The following is a 19,491-nucleotide window of genomic DNA, read 5'->3' on the forward strand; positions in this document are numbered from 1 at the left end:
TCGCGAGCCAAGCGAAAGTGGGTATCCGTTCCGTTTTCCGATCTCCAAAAATAAATCGAACCACATATCCCAATGTTCCTCCTTCATCGTCCCGGCGGCGCATCATGCGGCGGCCCCATCCCATCCCATCCCAAATTCACGCTCTCTAGCAATTGATTCCACCCGCCATCGCTCATAGGCGTCATTCCAGTCCCGGGCCCCATCCCCGCCAGTTCCCACTCCGGACCCATCAAAAACCCATTATCTGCACCGTTCATGCTGCCGGGGTTTCCGGTCACGTATGCCGAAAACATATCGTCGCTAGGTGGGAAGAAGTTCGCATTTGTATTCGTGGTGTTGTTAGGGGATGTCGTGTGCGGAAGCGGAACCCGGTTCGACATGCGAGGTGAGGGACGGTAGGGCAGATGCTCGATGCCTTGGCCGGGCGAGTAAGACGAGTGTGAGGTGGAGCCGCCGCGGGATTGTTGGGATTGCGAGTTGGTAGTTGTGGCGGGGCTCGGTTGGTCAACGCTAGCTGTGTCGGGAGAGATATCCATTTCGTTGTTATCGGCGCTGAGATTGAAGTTACTAGGTACCAGTTGCGGTCCGCTTTGCGAGGGTACAAATGGCGCAGGATTCTGCGGCTCCAGATTGATCTTCGTCACGCTCGAGATATGGAATGGCGGACCCGGCTGTGTACCCGGTATATGAGGCATGTTGTTATTCTTCGCAGCAGTAGCCGCCCGTTCTCCATTCCCATACTGATTAATAGACGCATTCGGGTTCTGGCTTTCGCGGATCTCGAAGAGGGGACTGCAAGAGACCGAGTCAGAATTGACAGGCACGACAGCGCCCTAGAGAAAGACACAAGTTAGCTTAGATTCAGTTGATGGGTTTACTCAATACTGGTTGTGGTCTCGAAACCCGCTGCCATGTGATTGTTCACGTGCTCTGTGTGGTGGTTGCTTACCGCGCCGCTAGGGTTGGGTGGCAGGTAGGGTTTCTGTTGGCCCAGTATACCTGCGCTTTCCAGGTCGAGATCCAGCTGGACCAGAAAGGATTCTGTAAGGGGGTTTTTCCGTCGGAGGGCTTGCATGGCTTGCAAGAGGAATCGGAGAGATGAGTTCATCTGCTGGTCTTTCGGCCGGGTTTTGAGATACTGGACGAAGACGCGCGCTGCAACATAGACGCAGAAGGATATGAATGGATTCATCTGCTGGGGTGAGTTTCAGTGTCGGAGAAGTATGCCTATAAACTTACAGCGGCCAAATCCATGTGGCTGATCATCCTCATCAAGGAGGCAATTTCAGCCGCAGCAGTCACACATCGAATCTTGCTCTCATTGCTGACATTGACTGGCAAGTGGTGCTTGTCCGCTTTGAAAATAGCGGCCTGGTGGAGGCAGATGGAAGAAGTGTGGATGCTCATATTCAGGAATACTACGTTCGGGTCTGATAAGCCGGTCGGGAGTCGTAGATGGTCAGGGAGCCCAAGGGATGTCTGAAGAAGTATGCTTTCAATGGTGCGATGTCGCGTCCAGAATCCGCCGTTCAGGTCATCGTCACAATCGTCGGGTCCGGGCCGATGAAGATGAAGCAGATTGCGACCGAAGAGGGCTGCTGTTAGTACTATACCACCGAATGGCTGAAGATTCCCTATGCTGTTCGGGCTCAATGCTTGCTCTAGCGAGCCAGTAGGCATTGGCTTGCTCTTCTCGAATGCTTCTTCGCTGGCCGGCAAGTTCGTCAAGATCTAAGCTGGGGTTAGCCTCTTGCTCCTAGTTTCAAAAAGTAAGGTCCCTCACATCTCGCTCATCGATTGTCATCGGCCAGCCAGTTCCGATACTGGCATATCTATCGACACAAAAGGCCATCCAGAACGTCCTTCTCCGCTCCTCTCGCTCCGTCCAATCTTTCGGGGGTGGGAGACACTGCTTCACGTCAAGACCAACTCCATCCAATCGATGAAGTTGCATCATCTGAGCCAAACGTGTAGCACGTCCTGAGGAAAGCCAGGCTCTCGGGAAGTACATCTGCTTAAACTCGTATGTCGCCGTCAGAATCCACGCTTGGCAGTGTGCCAGTGTTATTGTGGATTCACCGTGACCTCTCATCTCGTCCGTCTGAGCATACTTCCTCGCTCGCTGGTAGAAGTGCCCTTGCAGCGCATCGTACTTGTCGGTGACGGAAGCCGCCAATGTCCACATAATGTAGCGCAGGCACACGGGCGGCCGCATGTGTGGGGCAAGATTCATTGCGGCCATGAAGCGCGGCCTATGTATGATGGGGACAGAGGGATGTATCTTGGCGAAATAGATCTGGTACCTGCAGCAAGTCAGCCCGCCCCAGCTCTTCTCTTCTCTTTGTATGATGCACGTACAGGTCGTTCATGACATCCTGGGGCGGCAGCGGTTCATCCAGCCCCAGTCCTATCATCTCCCACGGGAACTCTCCCTCGGCAGAGCCCGCATTTGCGCCGCCATTCTGGAATACATCGGGTCCTGGCGATACACCGGACGGGGTCTTGTCCGGCGCAGCGAGGTAGTCGCTCGTGTGAGGCAATGGCTGCTGTAATGTGCTCGCGACGTATGCGGAGGTGGAGTCCTGGCGGGATACGTCCTTGTGCGGGTCGGTCGTTTCCTGGTTCTTCAGGAGCGTCTCCACTTGCTCTATCGCAGCATTCAGTCAGAGAAGCCCCTCCGCAAGAAAGGAATGGAGGACGCACGCAGTCGAGCTTCCAGGAGCTTCACGTAACCCCTCTTCGGCCCGCTCTTCTTGCGCACCTCGTCGTACGCGCAATCGTGAGAGAGCCTCTTGCAGGTTCCGCACGTTGGTCGCGCACCGTCGCAGCGCAGTTTCCGCTTCCGGCACAGCACGCAGGCTATTCGCTTTGGTTTGCTTGCGGCATCCTGGCCCTGCGCATCCTGGCTATTCGTCGTACCTGTCGGCGATTGCCTCGTCTCGTTCGACTCGGGCTGCTGCGACAGGTCGTTGAAGAAACCCTCGTCCGGTGATTCGGACTCTGGTGAGGGCATATTTGTCACGTCTGGCGGCGTTCGCGATCGAGCGGAGTGCGGCGTTGCTCAGCTGCTCGGGGAGGGCCCCCGCGTAAGCAATTGGAGGTGCGGGCAGATTGAACGGAGTCGCGAAACAAAGCCAGGCAGGCGCTTGAAGGGCGTGTACGGCTTCTGTAGACCGATTTCAGCTTGCGTGTTCGAAGTGGATTTAGTTCGCGCCTGAAGGATCGGTCTTAGTGTGGAGCGTCAAGAAAGATTTCCGACCGCGCGCGCGGGACAATCAGGCATCACTCGACCTTACGAGTAATACGGCGCATCCAAGAAGGGGGCGAAGCATCGCGGCAATGTCGTGGCTAGCACGGGATACACGTGAATACCTAAGGGCAGCATCGAGCGTGAAAGGGCTCAGGTCTGACGGCGTTGTCCGTCATGGGGGCCAGTCACAAGCTTTCTGCCCTATGGCGCGCGGTGTCATCCTTGACTGCAGTCCAGATGCACCAAACAGGACGAATAATCACGGAATTCCCGACAGTCGGGAACACGGCGCATGCCAGCCGCTTCCACAGCAGCTCGGCAACGCCGTATTGGAATAATGGCAGGCATCCATATATATGCACAAGCGCCCCTTCATAATCCGGTGAGGTCGAAGCTGAAAAGAAGACTCCTGGTGTTCTTTCACGGTGGTCTGGGCGATCGCGGGGTTCAGATGAAGGATGCACCTGGGCAGCCGGCACCTTAAAACAGCCAGTCTTGCGAGTGCATCCTCGTACGGCCGTACCCCTGCAATGAGAGCAGAAGCCATTTTCAGGAGTGGAAATGTAAGTGTCATACATGCAAAGCGCAGCAGTTGGTTGAGGGTGAGGGCTTGCAGGCATTGGTCTGCCACATGTCTAGCATACCAACAGGCTTCGGTACTATGTATCGCCAGAGACGCCTGCAGCCCATGTGCCCATGCAAGCGAATATGATACAGATTGGGTAACAAGTATAGTGATACATGGAGGCATGTGGCTGCTCTATCTCGGTCTACGCTTGCCTTGGTTGCGTGGTCGGTCTTGGACGAGAAACGTGTGCTTGTTCCTCTTGTGCCTCGTCTTGTAGCCACCTTTGGCCTGCCTTTGCGTTAGCTGATGTCCTTTCTGTTATAGCAATGTGCAGACTTACCGGAGTGCCCCACGGGCTAACCGGGTGCACGTTACCCTTCGATTTACCTCGTCCACCGCCGTGAGGGTGATCCGCTGGTAGAAGTCAGTCCAGCCGCTCCAAACAGATATGAAGGGTCAAATGTGAGAGACGCACCTGCATTCATGGCAACACCTCGAACTTCAGGTCTCCTTCCCAGCCATCGCGACCGCCCAGCTTTACCCAGTGATGTGAAGTGTGCTTGCGGGTTGCTCGCAACTCCAATGGTACAACACGCGTCAGGGCTGATCTTCCGAAGCTCGCCACTCTGCAGACGCACTATTACGCTCTTGATCTCGACGCCGTTCCCTTTCTCTGCCTCTTCCTTGTTCACAACGATGGCGTACGTGCCCGCACTTCGGCAGAAAACGCCGCCCCCGTGGGACTTGGAGCCGACGTTGTAGACTTGCGATCCCAAGGGCACCATGTGGATAGGGAGGCAGTTCCCACGCGTGGCGGTTTTGGCGGCAAGCATACCGGGATCGATGACACCGCCCATGCTTTCTATCAGGTCCTGTGGAATACCGGTCCTGAAGCTTTCAATCTCGTCGCCCGCTCGCATGCCATCAGCAGCCACGATGTAGGACTTCTCGCCCGTCTCTACCCGGGTGATGAGGGCCAGGTGTGAGCTGCGGTTCGGATCGTATTCAATTCGGTCCACCACATGTTTGCCGGGCAGATAGCGCTTGTAGTCCACGATTCTGATCCTCCTCTTGTGGCCGCCTCCTCTGTGCCTGACTGTGACGCGCCCGCTGTTGTTTCGTCCGCCCAAATGCTGTCCTTTTTTTGCAATGGTGAGCTTTAGATGCGGTCTGCCTTTCCAGAGATGGTCGTTGACGGGTCGCTTGAGGTGACGCAACCCCGGAGTGCGTGGTTTGTACGTTCGGAGCGGAATGAACTGATCTTTTCTGGGACCTTCGGAGTGTAGGACACCGGTGTCCGCGTGTACGGCGGGCTCAAATGCGGGCGGGGGGACATGGTCGATTGCGGTGGCATAGGAGCGAGCAGAGGAAAGGAGCGCCTTCGCGAAACGTGAGGGCCCGAGTCGACATATCCTGGGCTGCAACATCTCGACTGATGGCCACGACCGCCGCAGGACAACGTAGACGGACACAATGGGTAGCCACGCGATGATGTGCGGTCAACGGAGGAGCTCCAGAAATTCTCAGACGCCGCCCGGAACGGCTTAGCCTCGCGGCTCCATCTCGGACGCCAGACCCTTGCTGCAACACGACCGCACCTGCCGTGGCAACCACGCACCTGCTTCGTGCCTTTCTCGCATTCGCGAAGACGTTCAAGCCCCCATCGCACCCGCTCTGCATCTCAAGCCGACTCTCAGCGCAAGCCGAACGTCAAGCATACTCATCTACGCGCTCCGGCATCTATTTCGCGTCTGCCCAGGCTCTTTTCGCAGGTAAGCGTGCACGCGTTTCTCATTGGCTCCTGCACGAACCCCAGCCCTCGGCGGTTCACGTCCACGGCGCGGTGTTGGCGCCGCTGACTAAGAGGCGACCTGCACTCAAAACAAACCCGCCGCTACATCTACCTCCATCAACACACACCTTGGTGCAGCACCTCAACTCGCCCCCTCCACCCATACCCGTGCCATTGGAGCTGGACTTCTTCCTCGTCCCTTCAATTACCACGGGCAGAGCTCTCCAAAGGGTCTGTCTCGCTGCCGCCCGTCATATCACCATCGCTGCCGCATTCCATATAGCGTGTCTGGTACTTCGATACTCGCGAGCATCGCCTGGAAGTCTGTCGAGCAGACTGCCACACGCTTGCCCGCGTGTTCGGTGCTCCTGTATTGTTAGCCTCCGCTTCCTTCACATCCGCACCCTACTTCCTCCACGGCCCTTTGCTGACGCTAGAACAGTGCATCATAACAAGACCTGTATACAACATTACGCCCTAATACATAGCCCGATCTCCCGGTTACGACTCTAGCCTTGCTCAACATACCTAATATTGCTTGCGATGCCTCCAGCTGTACGTTGCCGCTCCCTCACCACCCTACCATGCCGTCTCATGATGTTATCGTGGGGTAAGCATGTCGCGTCCTACAGCTCTCTAACAACCTGCACTAGGCTCGGTCTCTCCGGCAGCGAGCCGTCACGAACGAGAATGATGAGAACGCGGGCTCGATACGTGTAACGCGTGCGAAAACGGCCGCGTTGGGCTCGACTGACTCCGCCGCGGATGTGCCCAAGAAGGGACTGCAGACCAAGAAGTCGACCACCGCCCTAAGAACTAATGGTGCCGGTCAGACGCGAAAGCGCGCTGCGCTTGGTGATGTCAGCAACTTTGGCAAGGCGGAGGGTCCCGGTGCCGGCTCCAAGGACGCGAAGGATGGCAAGAAGCCGTTGGCCAGCAAAGTCGGGCAGGTCTCTAAGGCAGCACGTCCCGCTGGGGTTCAGAAACCCTCGCGGACAAACACGATACGCTCTGTGCTCAGCTCCAAGGAGAAGAATGTCGGCTCCTCCGATCTGAAGCGCCCGGCTAGCGGAAACGGCATCGCCGGACACCCGACCAAGAAGCGACAAACTACCGCTACCAGCTCCAAGTCATTCAAAGAAGAGGATACTGAAGAGACGGAGAATGTTGCGCCGAAGACGAACGTCGTGGTTGAAGCGGAAGTTACCAAAACGGCTACTACGAAGCATGAGCGCGTCAAGTCTCAGATTGAGATCTTCGAGGAGGTGGGAGAGGCCGCTCCTGAGGAGCCAGAAGTGCCTGATCTTGACAAGGAGGATATAGACGATCCGTTGATGGTTTCGGAGTATGTTGTCGAGATCTTCGAGTACCTGAAGGAGCTTGAGATCGCTACCATGGCCAACCCCGATTACATGGACAGCCAGAACGAGCTCGAGTGGAAGATGCGCGGCATTCTCGTCGATTGGCTGCTCGAGGTCCACACCCGCTTCCGCCTCCTCCCCGAGACCCTCTTTCTCACCGTCAACATCATCGACCGCTTCCTATCCACCAAGATTGTCCAGCTGGACCGCCTGCAGCTGGTTGGTGTCACCGCCATGTTCATTGCATCCAAGTACGAGGAGGTCTTATCTCCGCACGTGCAGAACTTCCGACACGTTGCCGATGATGGCTTCACAGAGGAGGAGATCCTTAGCGCTGAGCGCTTTGTCCTCGCTGCCCTCAACTACGACCTGAGCTACCCAAACCCCATGAACTTCCTCCGTCGGATATCGAAGGCCGACAGCTATGACATCCAGACCCGCACTCTTGGCAAATATCTTCTAGAGATAGGCTGTCTAGATCACCGCTTCATCGCCCACCCGCCCAGCCAGGTTGCTGCTGCTGCCATGTATCTGGCTCGGTTGGTGTTGGAGCGCGGCCCTTGGGTAAGTCGAGCAACCTTCCCCGTCTCATCTTGCGTACTGATCATTGTAGGATGCAACGCTTGCCCACTATGCTGGATATACCGAGGAGGAGATCCAGCCCGTCCTCGAGCTCATGATCGATTACCTGTCTGGCCCCGTTGTTCACGAGGCGTTCTTCAAGAAGTACGCCAGCAAGAAGTTCATGAAAGGTATGTGTCCCCTGACTTCTGCCTTGAGATTCACTGACATCCTCCAGCCTCGATCGTCCTCCGTCAGTGGTGCAAAAAATACGTCCTTCAATATGGTAACGTGCTTCAAGAGACCGAGAAGTCCCAGCGCTGAGACTGTGTCTGCGCGTTAGGTCTACCTGGTCCTTGCCTCCGATGACCGCCATGACCGCCCTCCCCGTCGCAACCCCGTCAATCTCCATGTCCTGCGCGACATGTGAGATAGACAATCGGCGCGGCCTTCCAATTGCATCCGGTGCTCCATTCATGTTTGCATTTTGGCTCATCGCCTTCGGACCGGCGTTAATAAAAAGGTATGCAATTGGCTACGTGAGGGTCTTGAATGTGTTTTTTCCTGCGAAATCTTTATTTTGGAACGGAGTCGAAGGGCGTCGTCATCTCCTTTTTATGCGACGGCGCAAGGGATCTTCTCTTACTTCGACTTCTTCTCATCTTCATTTCTGAGACGATGACGGCTGGCTCTGGATACAAAGCTCATAGCGCTATGGACGGTATACCGCAATGGTGTTCTACGATCGGCTATTGATTGCGAGGGTGGCAGGGCCGAGATGATGTGGCTATGGGTTGGTCGTCGATACACAGATGGGCTATGTGTTTTTGTGTATGAGTAGGTAGTTGCGCGTTGCGTCGCAATGGAGCCGCCTATGAGCCATGCATGTCTGTTCAGGAGTTTCACCTTTTTGTCTAGCTTTGCATTTCTTGCATCACCTTGTTGGATATCACTTGAGCGTATCATGATGGCGACGACAGCTTCTACATCGGCAATGAGCATATCATTTTCAGAGATGTTTCCATCTGGATGAGTGGGGATCTTGAGGATCTTGGGTTTCTGCCCGCGCGGGAGAGGCGCGACATAAACAAACGCCACGATTTTAATCTGTCAGTGATCGACATGGTCAACCTCGGCATAAAGTCGAGCTAACCACTTCCAGCAGTCTCTCAAACCTCACGTCAACATCGCAGCCACTTGCCATTCTACATTCTCCTCCTACCACTCTTTTAGTGGGACAACGTGCGATGTAACATGAACGAATTAGACCTGCACTACCCGCCCGATGCCTGTCCTTTCTGCAACATCGCCTCCGCCTACCCTTCATCCTCCATTTCCTCCCGCCTCTGGACCCCAGCATCCGTATCGCTGGAATCATGTATCCCGAACGATGACGAGGCGCATCACGAGAAGACGACGCCGAGTTCCTTTGTCGTGCTGGCTAGTCGGGATGTGGTCGCTTTCTTGGATATTCTGCCCATGACGGGTGGGCATTTGCTGGTTGCGACGAGGGGGCATCGGGTTAAGGTCGCGGATATGGAGGAGGGGGAGGGAAGGGAGATTGGTGAGTTTGAGAGAGGTATAGAGAAAGAAGAAAGAGAACCTGATTCAATAATAGGGTTTTGGTTACCCGTGCTGGCGAGGGTTGTTGCCAAAGTCACGGGGGTTACGGATTATAATATTGTGCAGAATAACGGTACGTCGTGCATGGCCTCAGGCGGTCTTGCATTCTATCTAGGTATGTGTTGTTTGTCGCTTATACAGCTGTATCAGGGGCAAGGGCCGCGCAAGTCGTCCCCCACGTCCACTTCCACATCATTCCGCGGCCGGAGACGATGCCGCAGATCCAGAACAAGAGCTGGACTATGTTTGGGAGAGGACAGAGGGATGATTTGGATGACGAGGACGGGGCCAGGATAGCAGGCGAGATGAGGAGAGTGTTGCGAGATGAGGTAGAAAGGATGAAGGGCGCCACGAAGCTGTGATTTTCTTAGAATGTCAGTAGGATCGAGGTTGGGTGCATTGCGAATGTACAAGGCGCTGTAGAAGACGCATAGAGGTAGACCCTAGTGTGCGGAAATGTTGGTACATGTACAATATCTATACATAATGCCGAATCTTTATACATACCCACGCTACTCCGTCTTATCCCCTTTCTCCTTCTCTTCCATATCCATTCTCCGTCCCTCAACTGTAAAATACAAACTCCTACTCGCTCCTTCAAGCGCACTCGCAAGACCGCCCCCAACCCCCTGCAGCACGTGCACAAGCTGCGCCCGAAGACCATCAAGACCACCCTCAATACCACCAACCCACCTTGTGCCTTCGGTATCAAATACTTTGCCTTCTACTCGCGCGCCTAGTAGCATAAGCTTTTGGAGTCCAGATTGCACGGCCGGCTCGTGGTAGTCCGGGTTTGTTCGCCTCTTTGGCGCGGGGAATGCGGGAGAGGGAGAAAGGATCGAAAGGACGGTCTTGAGGTGTTGTGGGGACACGGTGGGAAAGGCTACAACGGCTAGGGGTCCGGAGAGGAGGGGTTCGAGCTCGAGCTTTAGTTTTCGATTTGATGCGGCTTCCCATGCCCTCCTGCTCAGCCCGTGCGTAAAGCGCTCGTCTTCCGGTACATTCGTAGTCTGCGGTACCTGGGCGCTCGTCGGTGTCCTCGGGTCTGTGGGAGGTTGCGCATGATCCATAGTTCCCTCTTCTGGTTGGAAGAACTCCACGACCCTCAGTGCACTCGCAAAAATGTTCGTCTGGATAACCTGAATCTTGACCTGTTCAGCCAACGCCGTGCCCTCCCTGCCCTGTTTCGCCAGCTCATCCTCCAGCTTCTGCAGCGCTATCGCCAATTCTCTGCGTATAGCCATCCATTCTACGGCTTTGACGTTGTTGTGCTGGAAGAGCAGGATTAAGGGCGAGGACTTGAGGAGCGATTGGTATTGCCGGTGGAGTTGGGTTTTGCGGACTTCGGGGGGCTTATGAGATGGCGGTTGTGTGGGCGGATAGCGGAGGACTGGTGGTGTGGAGCGTATGGTTTGTTCTATGGGTGGCGCTGGGGTTGTTGCGGTTGCGAGGGAAGCATAGGTTGCGCCGATGGGGCTCGCGGGATGAGAAGCCCGGACGCACAAGGCGCGTGGTCGGAGGCGTATTCGTGGTGGCATTCTTGTAGGGTGTCAGAACGCAGAGCGCTAGCCAAGCAATTGACGCGAGTACTTACGTGAAGTGTGGGTTGCTGTGCAATTGGCATGGAGTGAGGTCCTCCAGAAATCTTTCGGCAGAGCTCGAGAGTGTCAATGGTCCGTGCGCAGTTGCTCCAATTGAGCGCCCTGAACTGGAAGCCATCAATTGCACCTCCGGCACTCGTTTGTTATATCTCCTTCTTCGCTGTATTATGTTAATTGTCTCATAATCCTACATTAGCCCGATCACTACGTACCGTAGCTCTGTGGACGCCAATGAAGGCGCATATTTGGAGAGGAGCGCATCGAGCGAACGTACATTCAAGAGTAACGTGCAACGCTAGATTTATAGCTGTAAGGAGTCTGGAACTTCGTTCTCGCTGTGGAGCAGCATTGATGACGATGGCATAGACCGATTCACGAAATCGACTATCAAAATTCTGGGCACCTACAGGAGGCATCTCACCGCAGGAAGGAGAACACGGTCGGCATTGAAACACAGCGTCTAGATTCCCTAACTAACGTCGACACAGATGACTCTCATGCGCATTTGGTTCGAGGAGGCTTCCTCCGCCAGGTAAATACCTCCGTCCCATCCCTTCTCCACCATCCATTGATCACGTGCAGGCCCATTCAGGAGTCTTCCACCTCCTCCCCCTAGGCCTCCGCGTGCAAAACAAGCTGGAAAACCTAATAGACAAGCACATGCGCTCTCTTAGTGCCTCCAAACTCTCCCTCTCATCCATCACCACCGAAACATTATGGCGCCAGTCCGGTCGCTACTCCGCGAATTCAGAACTCCTCCGTTTAAAGGACCGAAGAGAATCTGGCTTTCTTCTGTCTCCCACTCACGAAGAAGAGATCACGGCTCTTGTGAGCGGAATGGTGCACTCATATAAAGATCTACCCCTGCGATTGTATCAAATAGGGCGGAAGTACCGCGACGAAAGACGGCCTAGACAGGGTCTCCTCCGCGCTAAGGAGTTCCTGATGAAAGACCTCTATACATTCGACTACTCGCATGATAATGCGCTGAAAACATACGAAGCAGTTCGGAAAGCGTACAACAACCTGTTCAATGAACTCAAGATCCCCTATCTCGTCGCAGACGCCGACTCCGGGAACATGGGCGGCAAGCTCAGTCACGAATACCACTTCGCCTCCCCCAAAGGCGAAGACAACGTCTGGTCCTGTGATTCTTGCAGCTACGTCGCGAATGAAGAACTCGTCGAGAAACGAACGTCAGATACGCCTTCTGATATCAACTGCCCACCGCTGGTCTTCACAGGTATAAGCGTGGACCGCAGCCTCGCCATCAACATTTACATCCCCCGCCCAGCAGCTATGTCGGCAAACGAGTCGCCCCCTTGGGACCACATCCACGAGTTCGTAAACCTGCACGCCCTGAAACGGCTCACAGGCATGGACATCGACACCGGTATCGAGACGGCAACACTACACTCCCTCCTCCCCAATACTACATCTACAACTGACATCTACGACCGCGCCGTACGCGCCCCTAACTCTCCAAAATTCGTCGGCGACCTGACCATCACGAAATCAGGCGACGGCTGTCCGCGCTGCGAAGAGGGAAAGCTTTCAGTACGAAAAGCTATTGAAGTAGGCCACACCTTCCACCTCGGCACACGATATAGCGTACCGCTTGAAGTGCTCGTCGCAGTGCCAGACAAGAACGAGAAAGAAGCCATGCACATGGGATGCCACGGCATCGGGGTCTCGCGGCTCATCGGCGCTATTGCGAGCCTTCTCGTGGACGAGCGGGGATTGAATTGGCCGAGGGTCGTAGCGCCCTATGAAGCCATTATAATTACGACTCCTCAAGTTACGGAGGAGGATAGTGCACAAGTGTATGACACGTTGGCGGGAAGGGATGGTGCGACGGAACTGGATTTAATACTAGATGACCGGCCCATCAAGAGTCTAGCGTGGAAACTGCGAGATGCGGATCTGATCGGATATCCCGTGCTAGTAGTGCTCGGTCGCCGCTGGAAGGAGAGGAGGGAGGTGGAAGTACAGTGTCGCCGACTGGGCGTCAAGAAGGACGTTGCGCTGGAGAATCTGAGGAGCGAGGTGCTGGACCTACTGGAGCAACTATGAGGGTATTGGCAGCGGATGTATGATATTGCGCAAACCTTGTAATCTACTGTACATACCATATCATAAGACATACGTGGCGGTACACATGACCACACGTGTTAGGTTCTGACTGTGGACAACCATTCCTAGAGAGTTTCAGCACCTTCGCTGATATGTCCTGCAACGTTCGCATTGCCGTGTAGAAGCCAGCATGTCGTTGCGCTCAGTGGTTCGACTTCACACGAAGCGAAATGGCGAATTCTAAAATAAAAAATTCTAATTCGCAGACTAATCGCTACCAAGATCCTAGAAATCCGGTCCAGAGGCCATCATTCGAGGGCCCTGCCTAGTCTGCCACAATGAAAATCAAGTTATCTTCCGGGTACTTTTGAGGTACTGCCAGCGACTCCAAGCCGTCAAGAAACCATGTCAGATGTTCCTCCTATTCACCAGACATCCGATGTGGAGTATGTGACTAAACCGATGAAGGGGTGGGGAATGTCCCGAATTCCATAGAGACAGGGGGAAATCAGCGTGCGGGAAGTCTATGGGAAAGGGGAAACAATTAGGTAGAAGTGTGTGTGTCAATGCCGGAAAGAATGGGCCAGGCCATGGCTCGCGTGCCTGGATGTCCTGACTCCGCAAACTGGAGCCAGAAGTGCTTCAATGCCTAATACTTCCTGGTGACCTTCTTGTCCTTGAGTTTCACATCGGGCTTCTCCTTGGGCTTTTCCTTCGGTTCGTGAGTCTCCACCGTAATATTACCAATGGTAACGCCACCGGAGCTATTGACGACTTCCGATAGCTTCATGAGCTTCTCCATCAGCAACCGGATACCATCTCGTGGCGGAGGCTCGATATTATTGCTTAGCCGCAGGTTTGGAACGCCGAGGTCGTCGCCGTTCTCTTGAGTAACACTTGATGTGAGTCCGTTGTCCGGAAGGAAAGTGGAGACTGTGTCTCCCCAATCGGCCGCACGTCCGACGGGAAGGCGCTCCAGCTCGCACAGATGTGTGGCCCACTCGCTGTGGCGCACGTTGATGCCCCAGCAAGGTGCCCGCTGCTGTGGGTACCACATGCTAACGGCCTCAACTTTGTAGCCAGTCTTCTGGATGCCAAAGGTGTAGATCTTATCCAAGCGGCCGGTATGAATCTTCAGACTTTTGATGTTAGGCCATTCTGCAAAGCCTTCTTTCGAGTGCATGTCGTAGCACAGCTTCATCTGGACCTGGTCGGCAAAGCCACGCAACGCGGGTGAGACGAGCTTCTTGGACAACGGCGTCATGGATTCCAGACTGAATTGCCATGCTCGCCCCCTAAATGAATTAGTATAAATTGGCATGCAAATTACCCAGAAGACTTACTCGCCTAACTCTAGCAGCTTGATGTCCATGTTCTGCTTCGGACCGGCGTGACCAGGCCTGAGTTGGAAATACCTCGGTTCCATTTTCTCATACACTCCCTCCTCGTCATCTGTCCAGTCTATTTGCACCACGATAAGACTATACGTGGGTGCAGCCTTGGTTTTCTCATTGCTCTCTTGCTTCTGAGGCCCTGGCCTCCCAGGGTGACGGTTGAAGACCTGCGTGTTCACGATACGTGCGTTGGGATCGTGAAACACCCAGGTGCCTCGCAGCATCGGACGGGTTTCATCCAACGACGGTGGTTTGTATCCGAAGAACCCGGCGGACTTTGTCGGCTCTAGGAGATCGCCCGCGGCTACGAGGCGAGCGAGAAGCCGATCACCCTCCTTGTCAGGGAAAAGCCTATGAGAATTGTGAGCAGAGATAGAACTGCAGGATGCAGCAGAACATACCATTTCTTGGCCTCGCTATCAATCCGTGTCTCAAGGGCCTTTAAGAAGTGCTCCTTGGGGTAGTTCTTCCCAATTTCACTGTGAGGCATCTTCTCAGAACTAAGCGCAAAGCACCCATAACGAATGCAGAAGTCGTAATAGCCTTTCTCATATCGGGCTGACTCGAGCGCAAGCTGGATCGCGCGTTGGATAGTTGAGAGGTCAGTGAAATGTAAACCGTCCTGACGAAAGGCACCCGGTATGTTCATCATTGGGTGATAAATAAGACGAGGTACGATTCCATGACTCGTTCGGTTTGGCCACCAACGTTCAACTTCTTCGAGAAGCACATCCATGCCTTCTCTGTCATCGAGGATCATGTGGAGGGGGAACGGTGCAGCGAATTTACTCGTCCGAGCCTTCTGGATCATGGTGAAGTAGTGCTGTTCGGCAGAGTCAACACGGGCTATGTCGAAGCCTGAAATTTCAATGCGCCGAAGGTCAAGTGGAGTGATCCAGACCTCGTCATCCATTCGGATAGTATCCAGAGCCTCGAGTCCGGTACCGAATACATCTTTTGGGATGACCGGCTCGCTGTGGTCGCCCAGATCTTTTGGCCAGTCTACGACTATCTACAGTAAGTTAGCGAAATAAGCCCGGGTTAAGAGATCACGTTGACTTACCTTGTAGGGGACTTCTAATCCTTCTGGAATCGGATGCTTGAACATTTGCTTCCGCTCCCTCTCCATCTCCTGCACCTCTTTGTAGTACCACTTGTCATTGTCGAATGCGGGACACTTCGCCCAGGCGGAGGACTCCTTGGACTTGGTGTTTGCATTGAGAATCCAATCGTTGATCTGCCGCTCTGCTTTGTCCAGATTCGAGCCAGAGCCGTACACGTCAAATCGGACGATCTTGCTATGGTCCCAGTGTGACACTACTTCGCAGTTGGTCTCTATCTTCCAGAGGTGAGCAAGCCGCTCGCTCTCCCTGAAGAGAGTCACACGTCGGTACTCTGGAGGAACGCGGACGAAACGATTCGGGGGTCTGCCGAAGTTCGCGGGCCTGGCGACCGCGCCGTGTGGGGGCGGACCGTTCCTGTTGCTCATTGCGCCGGGCGCGGCGTGCTTCAAATGCTTCTGAGGCATTCAGAATCAGCAGAAGCATACCAATGAGAGAAGCGGCGGTGAAATGTACTCACAGCTGGATGGTGGTTTTCGTGTTTGTGGCCGCACACTTGGCTATTCGATAAGGTTCTCGGGCTCAGGCCCTCGATGCACTTCGTTGGAGTCGCCTGGTGAATTGTTGATGTCGGGAAGAGAAGCCCTTCGGCCTTGAAATTGCAATTTGCGCCTAGTGGAGCGGTGTGGAGAAGTTAGGGCGACCGGGAGCCGAGAGGGAAGGCGTGATGCTTGGCACCAAAGGGGTCAGTGGCTTCTTCCGCAGTCGGAGAAAGTCTCGCGGCCGCTTAGTGGGCTGATCTCGCCGCGGAGATTGGATGATTGATTAGCCGTACCCTGCTGACGAGGACGGTAGTTGGCCTATCGATCGGTAGGTGTGTTGCGGTGTGTCGGTGAATAATGAAGAGTCGCGGTGAGCACGGGTTCAGAGCACAAGACGGCCTGGACCGCTAGGGAGTATGACGTCGTCCGGCTTTCCCGTTGTAAAGAGTGCACCAAATTTGTTGGTGGTTGTGGCGATAGGAACGGATGGACCGCAGGGAATGAGCCCGTAAATCAGAGCAATTGGGGCTGAGAGCAGTTATTGAATGAAAGCGCTTCTCGAGGAGTGATGGAAAGACGAGAAGAAAAGCCAAGGAGAGGTTACTAGAGTGTAAAGGGATTGGGGGGGTGGCGATTATTGCAGTGAAGGGCAACGGAAGGTATGAGCGAGGAGAAGGCTCTCCAAATCTTTCGGATGGTACTGAAAAGGGGCGAAGGCAGAGTCTTACTTTAGACATAAAGCCTGAAGGCCTGTGTCTCTCACTTCTGGACTTCTGTCTCTCGAGAAGTCTAGAAGCCTCCAGTGGAGCAAGTACGTGCCTAAGCTGAAGATGTCTCCAGTCGATCTGCTCCAGTCCCTTAAGGATTGGAAGGAGCACTTGTGGTGAGTATGTGTTTATCTTCGGTCTTTTAGGCCGGGAGTAAGACCAGCTAAGAGCAAAATTCATCTTGAGCCTTCGCTTAAGCTCCCATTTTGTCGGGGACGGGCACGAAGAGCGAGGGATGTAACCCAGGAAAGATCCGTCGCTTGCTTGTCCCGCCCGCTATTACCCTTTAGAGCCCACTATAGTGCTGTTGAGGGGCATTGGTTGAGTCCAGTTCGAGTCATATTATGGGCCATGTACCGATCGTTGATAAGGCGGCTATTGATGTCTAGAGTGATGTTAACCTCGTCCGGAAATATTGGGTGAACTAAGCCAACACGTGACGTCGCGGAGGTGCACGAGCCGCTCCGATCGATTTTCTGAGGAGAACATCAACCCATCCGAAATCGAAGCCATTACCGCTGGATCAGCCCGCAGCTTGATGCACGACTCTTCTTTCCGAATGCGCAGACCTTTTTGACGCCCAATTGCACTTACGATCGGTCGCTCGCTATTACTGTTGAAGTCTGGAGCATTCCCCAGCTCCCTCCACTATGGACGCTGTACCCATTAGCAAGAAGATAATTGCATTCGGCAGCAAACAAATCTTCCTGTATGCCCTTCCCAGTATTACACCGATTACTTCCGCTTACAATCCCCTCCAGGCCCAAATTCACAATAGCGCTCGTCCGCACACCGCACCTCTCCGCCTATCACGCACGCTTCCTCGTCCCGCTCAACTTCTCCAAATACGACCTCCGCGACTACCTCTACCATGCGTACAACGTCAAGATCTACAACATACGCTCGTTTGTTAAGCAAGAGCCCGTGCGAGACACGCGCGAGCAGCCGCGGCACTGGTTCCGGCCTGACAGCAAGAAATACATGACGGTGGAGATGGAGAAGCCGTTTGTGTGGCCGGCGGACCCGAAGAGCTGGGAACCATGGGGTAAGGAGGAGAAGGAAGAGCAGGTAAAGTCTATGCTTCGTTCTTTGACGCATGGGCAGATGATGAAGGATAAGAGGAATGAGGCGGCGCATCTGAGGAAGCAGGCAAAGGAGATGCTGGGGTGGGCGGAGAAGAAGGCGATGGAAGAGGCGGAGGAGGGGGGAGAGAAGAGAGAGGAGGCTGCGGAGGCAAGCCCAGAGAGGAAGAAGAGCCTGTTGGAAATATGGGAAGAGAAAAGGACACCGCAAATGCTTGGAAGATAATGGACCGTGGTTTGCAGCCCGGGGTGGAGATGCTGCCGGATAGTGAGTGCTGGAGGCGTTGGCAGCTGTTGATGGCAGAGCTCAATGACTCTCAGTCTCGGACCTTGTATAATTTCGATGTAAATATACAGTCGGATTTAGCAGCCAAAGGGCGGCTGCGCGTTCTGTAAGAATATGGACCACGACACTTCAACCAAGTGCCTTCATCACATCAAGTGGATCAAGCCATTGACAAGGATTATGGTGGATGCACCACGTCAAGGTGCTCGTTGATATCTGACTCCACTATCCGTAGGCTACAGATCGGGCACTCAACCAACACTTTCTTTCCCACGACCAAAACACTATCGTCTTCCTCGGCATCTGTTCGCGGCCGTTTCTGGCTAGCTTTCAAGCCCGACGAAGATGGATCCGTCTCCACCACGTCGTCGATGATAATCATTTCCGCCTTACGTTTGAAATTCAGCTTCTTGGGAGAGGTTTTACCCTCTCCCTCAAGATCAATCGGTGTGTCAGAGGTCTTATCCTCAGCAGGCGCACCCTGCTGCGCTGCCGTCTTGACCCAGCTGTCCAACTTGTTTTTCTGCATTCCTGCTCTTTCCTTTTTGCTCATGGCATCGATCTGCTTCTTCGTAGGCGCCGGCTCTTGAATCTTGGTGTAGGTCCCCCCGCACTCGGCTCCATGCCTCGCCCACCAAGTGTCGCTCTTCCCCGGAGCCCTGTTCATGCTCCGCTTTACAAGCCCAAAATACGGAGGTCGATCCTTGCATGGCCCGTTGCACTGCCAGACGTGTGTCCTATAGCTGTCCACTTCATCGTGGAATGTATGGTATACGGTAATGTCGTAGCTGCCATGGTTGTTGATTGCGTCAGCAAGCAACTGGAACCCCACGCCGTGGCCGGTGCCGTCGTCGCCGCGTGAGTGCCGCCATGAAGTTGTAATGAAGAAGTAAGCGTGGATGGCCTCGTGTAACAGCGTGTTAATGGTATCCGAGCGCGGGCGATATTGGAGCAAAGGCGTGCTCAGCTTCAGCCGAATGCGCGTGTATTTCCCGGTCGCTAGGTCTTTGGATAGCTCGCAGATCCCGGCGCACCTGCTGCACGTCAGCGATTCTGCACTGATACGCTTCGCCCGAGAGGCTTCGACGGAATGCGAAATAGGCCGACGCGCTTCAGAACCCAGCATATACAGTTCAATACAACAGTGAGCTTAGTAGATGGGTGCTTACAAAGTCAACCGCGGCGACCACAACACTTCAACTCGTGGCGCTAGAAGGTTCCGGAAATACAGGACATTATAGTGCCCGAAGAGCTCGTGGATGTCGACGAACGGCTCGTCATTGCAGAGTATCTTGTTGATCGAGGTGAGAGCTTCGGTCTGCTCGACGGAGAGATGCTCGAGAGTCGCTATCGCCTGGAGGGCGGCGTCCTCGTCCGTGACGGGCATTGCGACGGTGGTCCAGCCTTTTCGGCTTCATGGGTGGGTGTGGTGTTTTCGTGTCTCGGAAGATGAGGGAGGGGAGCATGCGCGTCGGGGCGGGTGAATGTGGCTGAACGAGCCGTGAGGCTCGGTTGGGCTAAAGACCTTCC

At 54.5% G+C, this 19,491-nt stretch overlaps 10 protein-coding genes across 10 annotated transcripts; 4 read left to right on the forward strand and 6 right to left on the reverse strand.

The window, feature by feature from the left end:
- Positions 1–83: 83 nt before the first annotated feature.
- BU26DRAFT_526338 (uncharacterized protein) lies at positions 84–3,013 on the reverse strand (the record flags this gene model as incomplete). The annotated part of the gene is made up of 6 exons (XM_033830694.1): positions 84–792; positions 879–1,192; positions 1,240–1,731; positions 1,784–2,303; positions 2,359–2,647; positions 2,704–3,013. 6 exons carry the CDS (start codon positions 3,011–3,013, stop codon positions 84–86), a joined length of 2,634 nt encoding a protein of 877 aa, XP_033690649.1.
- An 802-nt stretch (positions 3,014–3,815) lies between these two features.
- On the reverse strand, positions 3,816–5,296 carry BU26DRAFT_443869 (50S ribosomal protein L2). Its single transcript, XM_033824553.1, has 3 exons — positions 4,294–5,296; positions 4,159–4,232; positions 3,816–4,106 (listed from the first exon to the last, which is right to left on the reverse strand). Exons 1-3 carry the CDS (start codon positions 5,243–5,245, stop codon positions 4,011–4,013), a joined length of 1,122 nt encoding a protein of 373 aa, XP_033690650.1. The 5' UTR covers positions 5,246–5,296; the 3' UTR covers positions 3,816–4,010.
- An 857-nt stretch (positions 5,297–6,153) lies between these two features.
- BU26DRAFT_498441 (A/B/D/E cyclin) lies at positions 6,154–7,856 on the forward strand (the record flags this gene model as incomplete). Its single annotated transcript, XM_033826338.1, has 4 exons — positions 6,154–6,165; positions 6,264–7,535; positions 7,585–7,723; positions 7,771–7,856. The coding sequence occupies 4 exons, from the start codon at positions 6,154–6,156 to the stop codon at positions 7,854–7,856; spliced, it is 1,509 nt and encodes a 502-aa protein (XP_033690651.1).
- Positions 7,857–8,717: 861 nt separating this feature from the next.
- On the forward strand, positions 8,718–9,658 carry BU26DRAFT_512615 (HIT-like protein). The gene is made up of 3 exons (XM_033827419.1): positions 8,718–9,096; positions 9,151–9,228; positions 9,306–9,658. Exons 1-3 carry the CDS (start codon positions 8,787–8,789, stop codon positions 9,515–9,517), a joined length of 600 nt encoding a protein of 199 aa, XP_033690652.1. The 5' UTR covers positions 8,718–8,786; the 3' UTR covers positions 9,518–9,658.
- On the reverse strand, positions 9,309–10,775 carry BU26DRAFT_512616 (uncharacterized protein). The gene is made up of 2 exons (XM_033827420.1): positions 10,750–10,775; positions 9,309–10,694 (listed from the first exon to the last, which is right to left on the reverse strand). The coding sequence occupies exon 2, from the start codon at positions 10,691–10,693 to the stop codon at positions 9,668–9,670; it is 1,026 nt and encodes a 341-aa protein (XP_033690653.1). The 5' UTR covers position 10,694; positions 10,750–10,775; the 3' UTR covers positions 9,309–9,667.
- A 116-nt stretch (positions 10,776–10,891) lies between these two features.
- On the forward strand, positions 10,892–12,893 carry BU26DRAFT_443881 (prolyl-tRNA synthetase). Its single transcript, XM_033824555.1, has 4 exons — positions 10,892–11,065; positions 11,123–11,195; positions 11,245–11,288; positions 11,339–12,893. Exons 1-4 carry the CDS (start codon positions 10,988–10,990, stop codon positions 12,827–12,829), a joined length of 1,686 nt encoding a protein of 561 aa, XP_033690654.1. The 5' UTR covers positions 10,892–10,987; the 3' UTR covers positions 12,830–12,893.
- A 431-nt stretch (positions 12,894–13,324) lies between these two features.
- On the reverse strand, positions 13,325–16,056 carry BU26DRAFT_5129 (uncharacterized protein). The gene is made up of 5 exons (XM_033827498.1): positions 15,805–16,056; positions 15,287–15,742; positions 14,625–15,235; positions 14,173–14,574; positions 13,325–14,124 (listed from the first exon to the last, which is right to left on the reverse strand). The coding sequence occupies exons 2-5, from the start codon at positions 15,710–15,712 to the stop codon at positions 13,479–13,481; spliced, it is 2,085 nt and encodes a 694-aa protein (XP_033690655.1). The 5' UTR covers positions 15,713–15,742; positions 15,805–16,056; the 3' UTR covers positions 13,325–13,478.
- Positions 16,004–16,975, reverse strand: BU26DRAFT_5137 (uncharacterized protein). Its single transcript, XM_033827680.1, has one exon. The coding sequence runs from the start codon at positions 16,771–16,773 to the stop codon at positions 16,234–16,236; it is 540 nt and encodes a 179-aa protein (XP_033690656.1). The 5' UTR covers positions 16,774–16,975; the 3' UTR covers positions 16,004–16,233.
- Positions 16,976–17,090: 115 nt separating this feature from the next.
- Positions 17,091–18,112, forward strand: BU26DRAFT_512619 (uncharacterized protein). The gene is made up of 2 exons (XM_033827421.1): positions 17,091–17,302; positions 17,355–18,112. The coding sequence occupies exons 1-2, from the start codon at positions 17,244–17,246 to the stop codon at positions 17,899–17,901; spliced, it is 606 nt and encodes a 201-aa protein (XP_033690657.1). The 5' UTR covers positions 17,091–17,243; the 3' UTR covers positions 17,902–18,112.
- BU26DRAFT_512620 (uncharacterized protein) lies at positions 18,073–19,465 on the reverse strand. Its single transcript, XM_033827422.1, has 2 exons — positions 19,131–19,465; positions 18,073–18,995 (listed from the first exon to the last, which is right to left on the reverse strand). The coding sequence occupies exons 1-2, from the start codon at positions 19,346–19,348 to the stop codon at positions 18,140–18,142; spliced, it is 1,074 nt and encodes a 357-aa protein (XP_033690658.1). The 5' UTR covers positions 19,349–19,465; the 3' UTR covers positions 18,073–18,139.
- Positions 19,466–19,491: the final 26 nt, after the last annotated feature.

The sequence above is a fragment of the Trematosphaeria pertusa genome, assembly GCF_010094035.1.
Source record: "Trematosphaeria pertusa strain CBS 122368 unplaced genomic scaffold BU26scaffold_1, whole genome shotgun sequence".
Lineage (NCBI taxonomy): Eukaryota > Fungi > Ascomycota > Dothideomycetes > Pleosporales > Trematosphaeriaceae > Trematosphaeria > Trematosphaeria pertusa.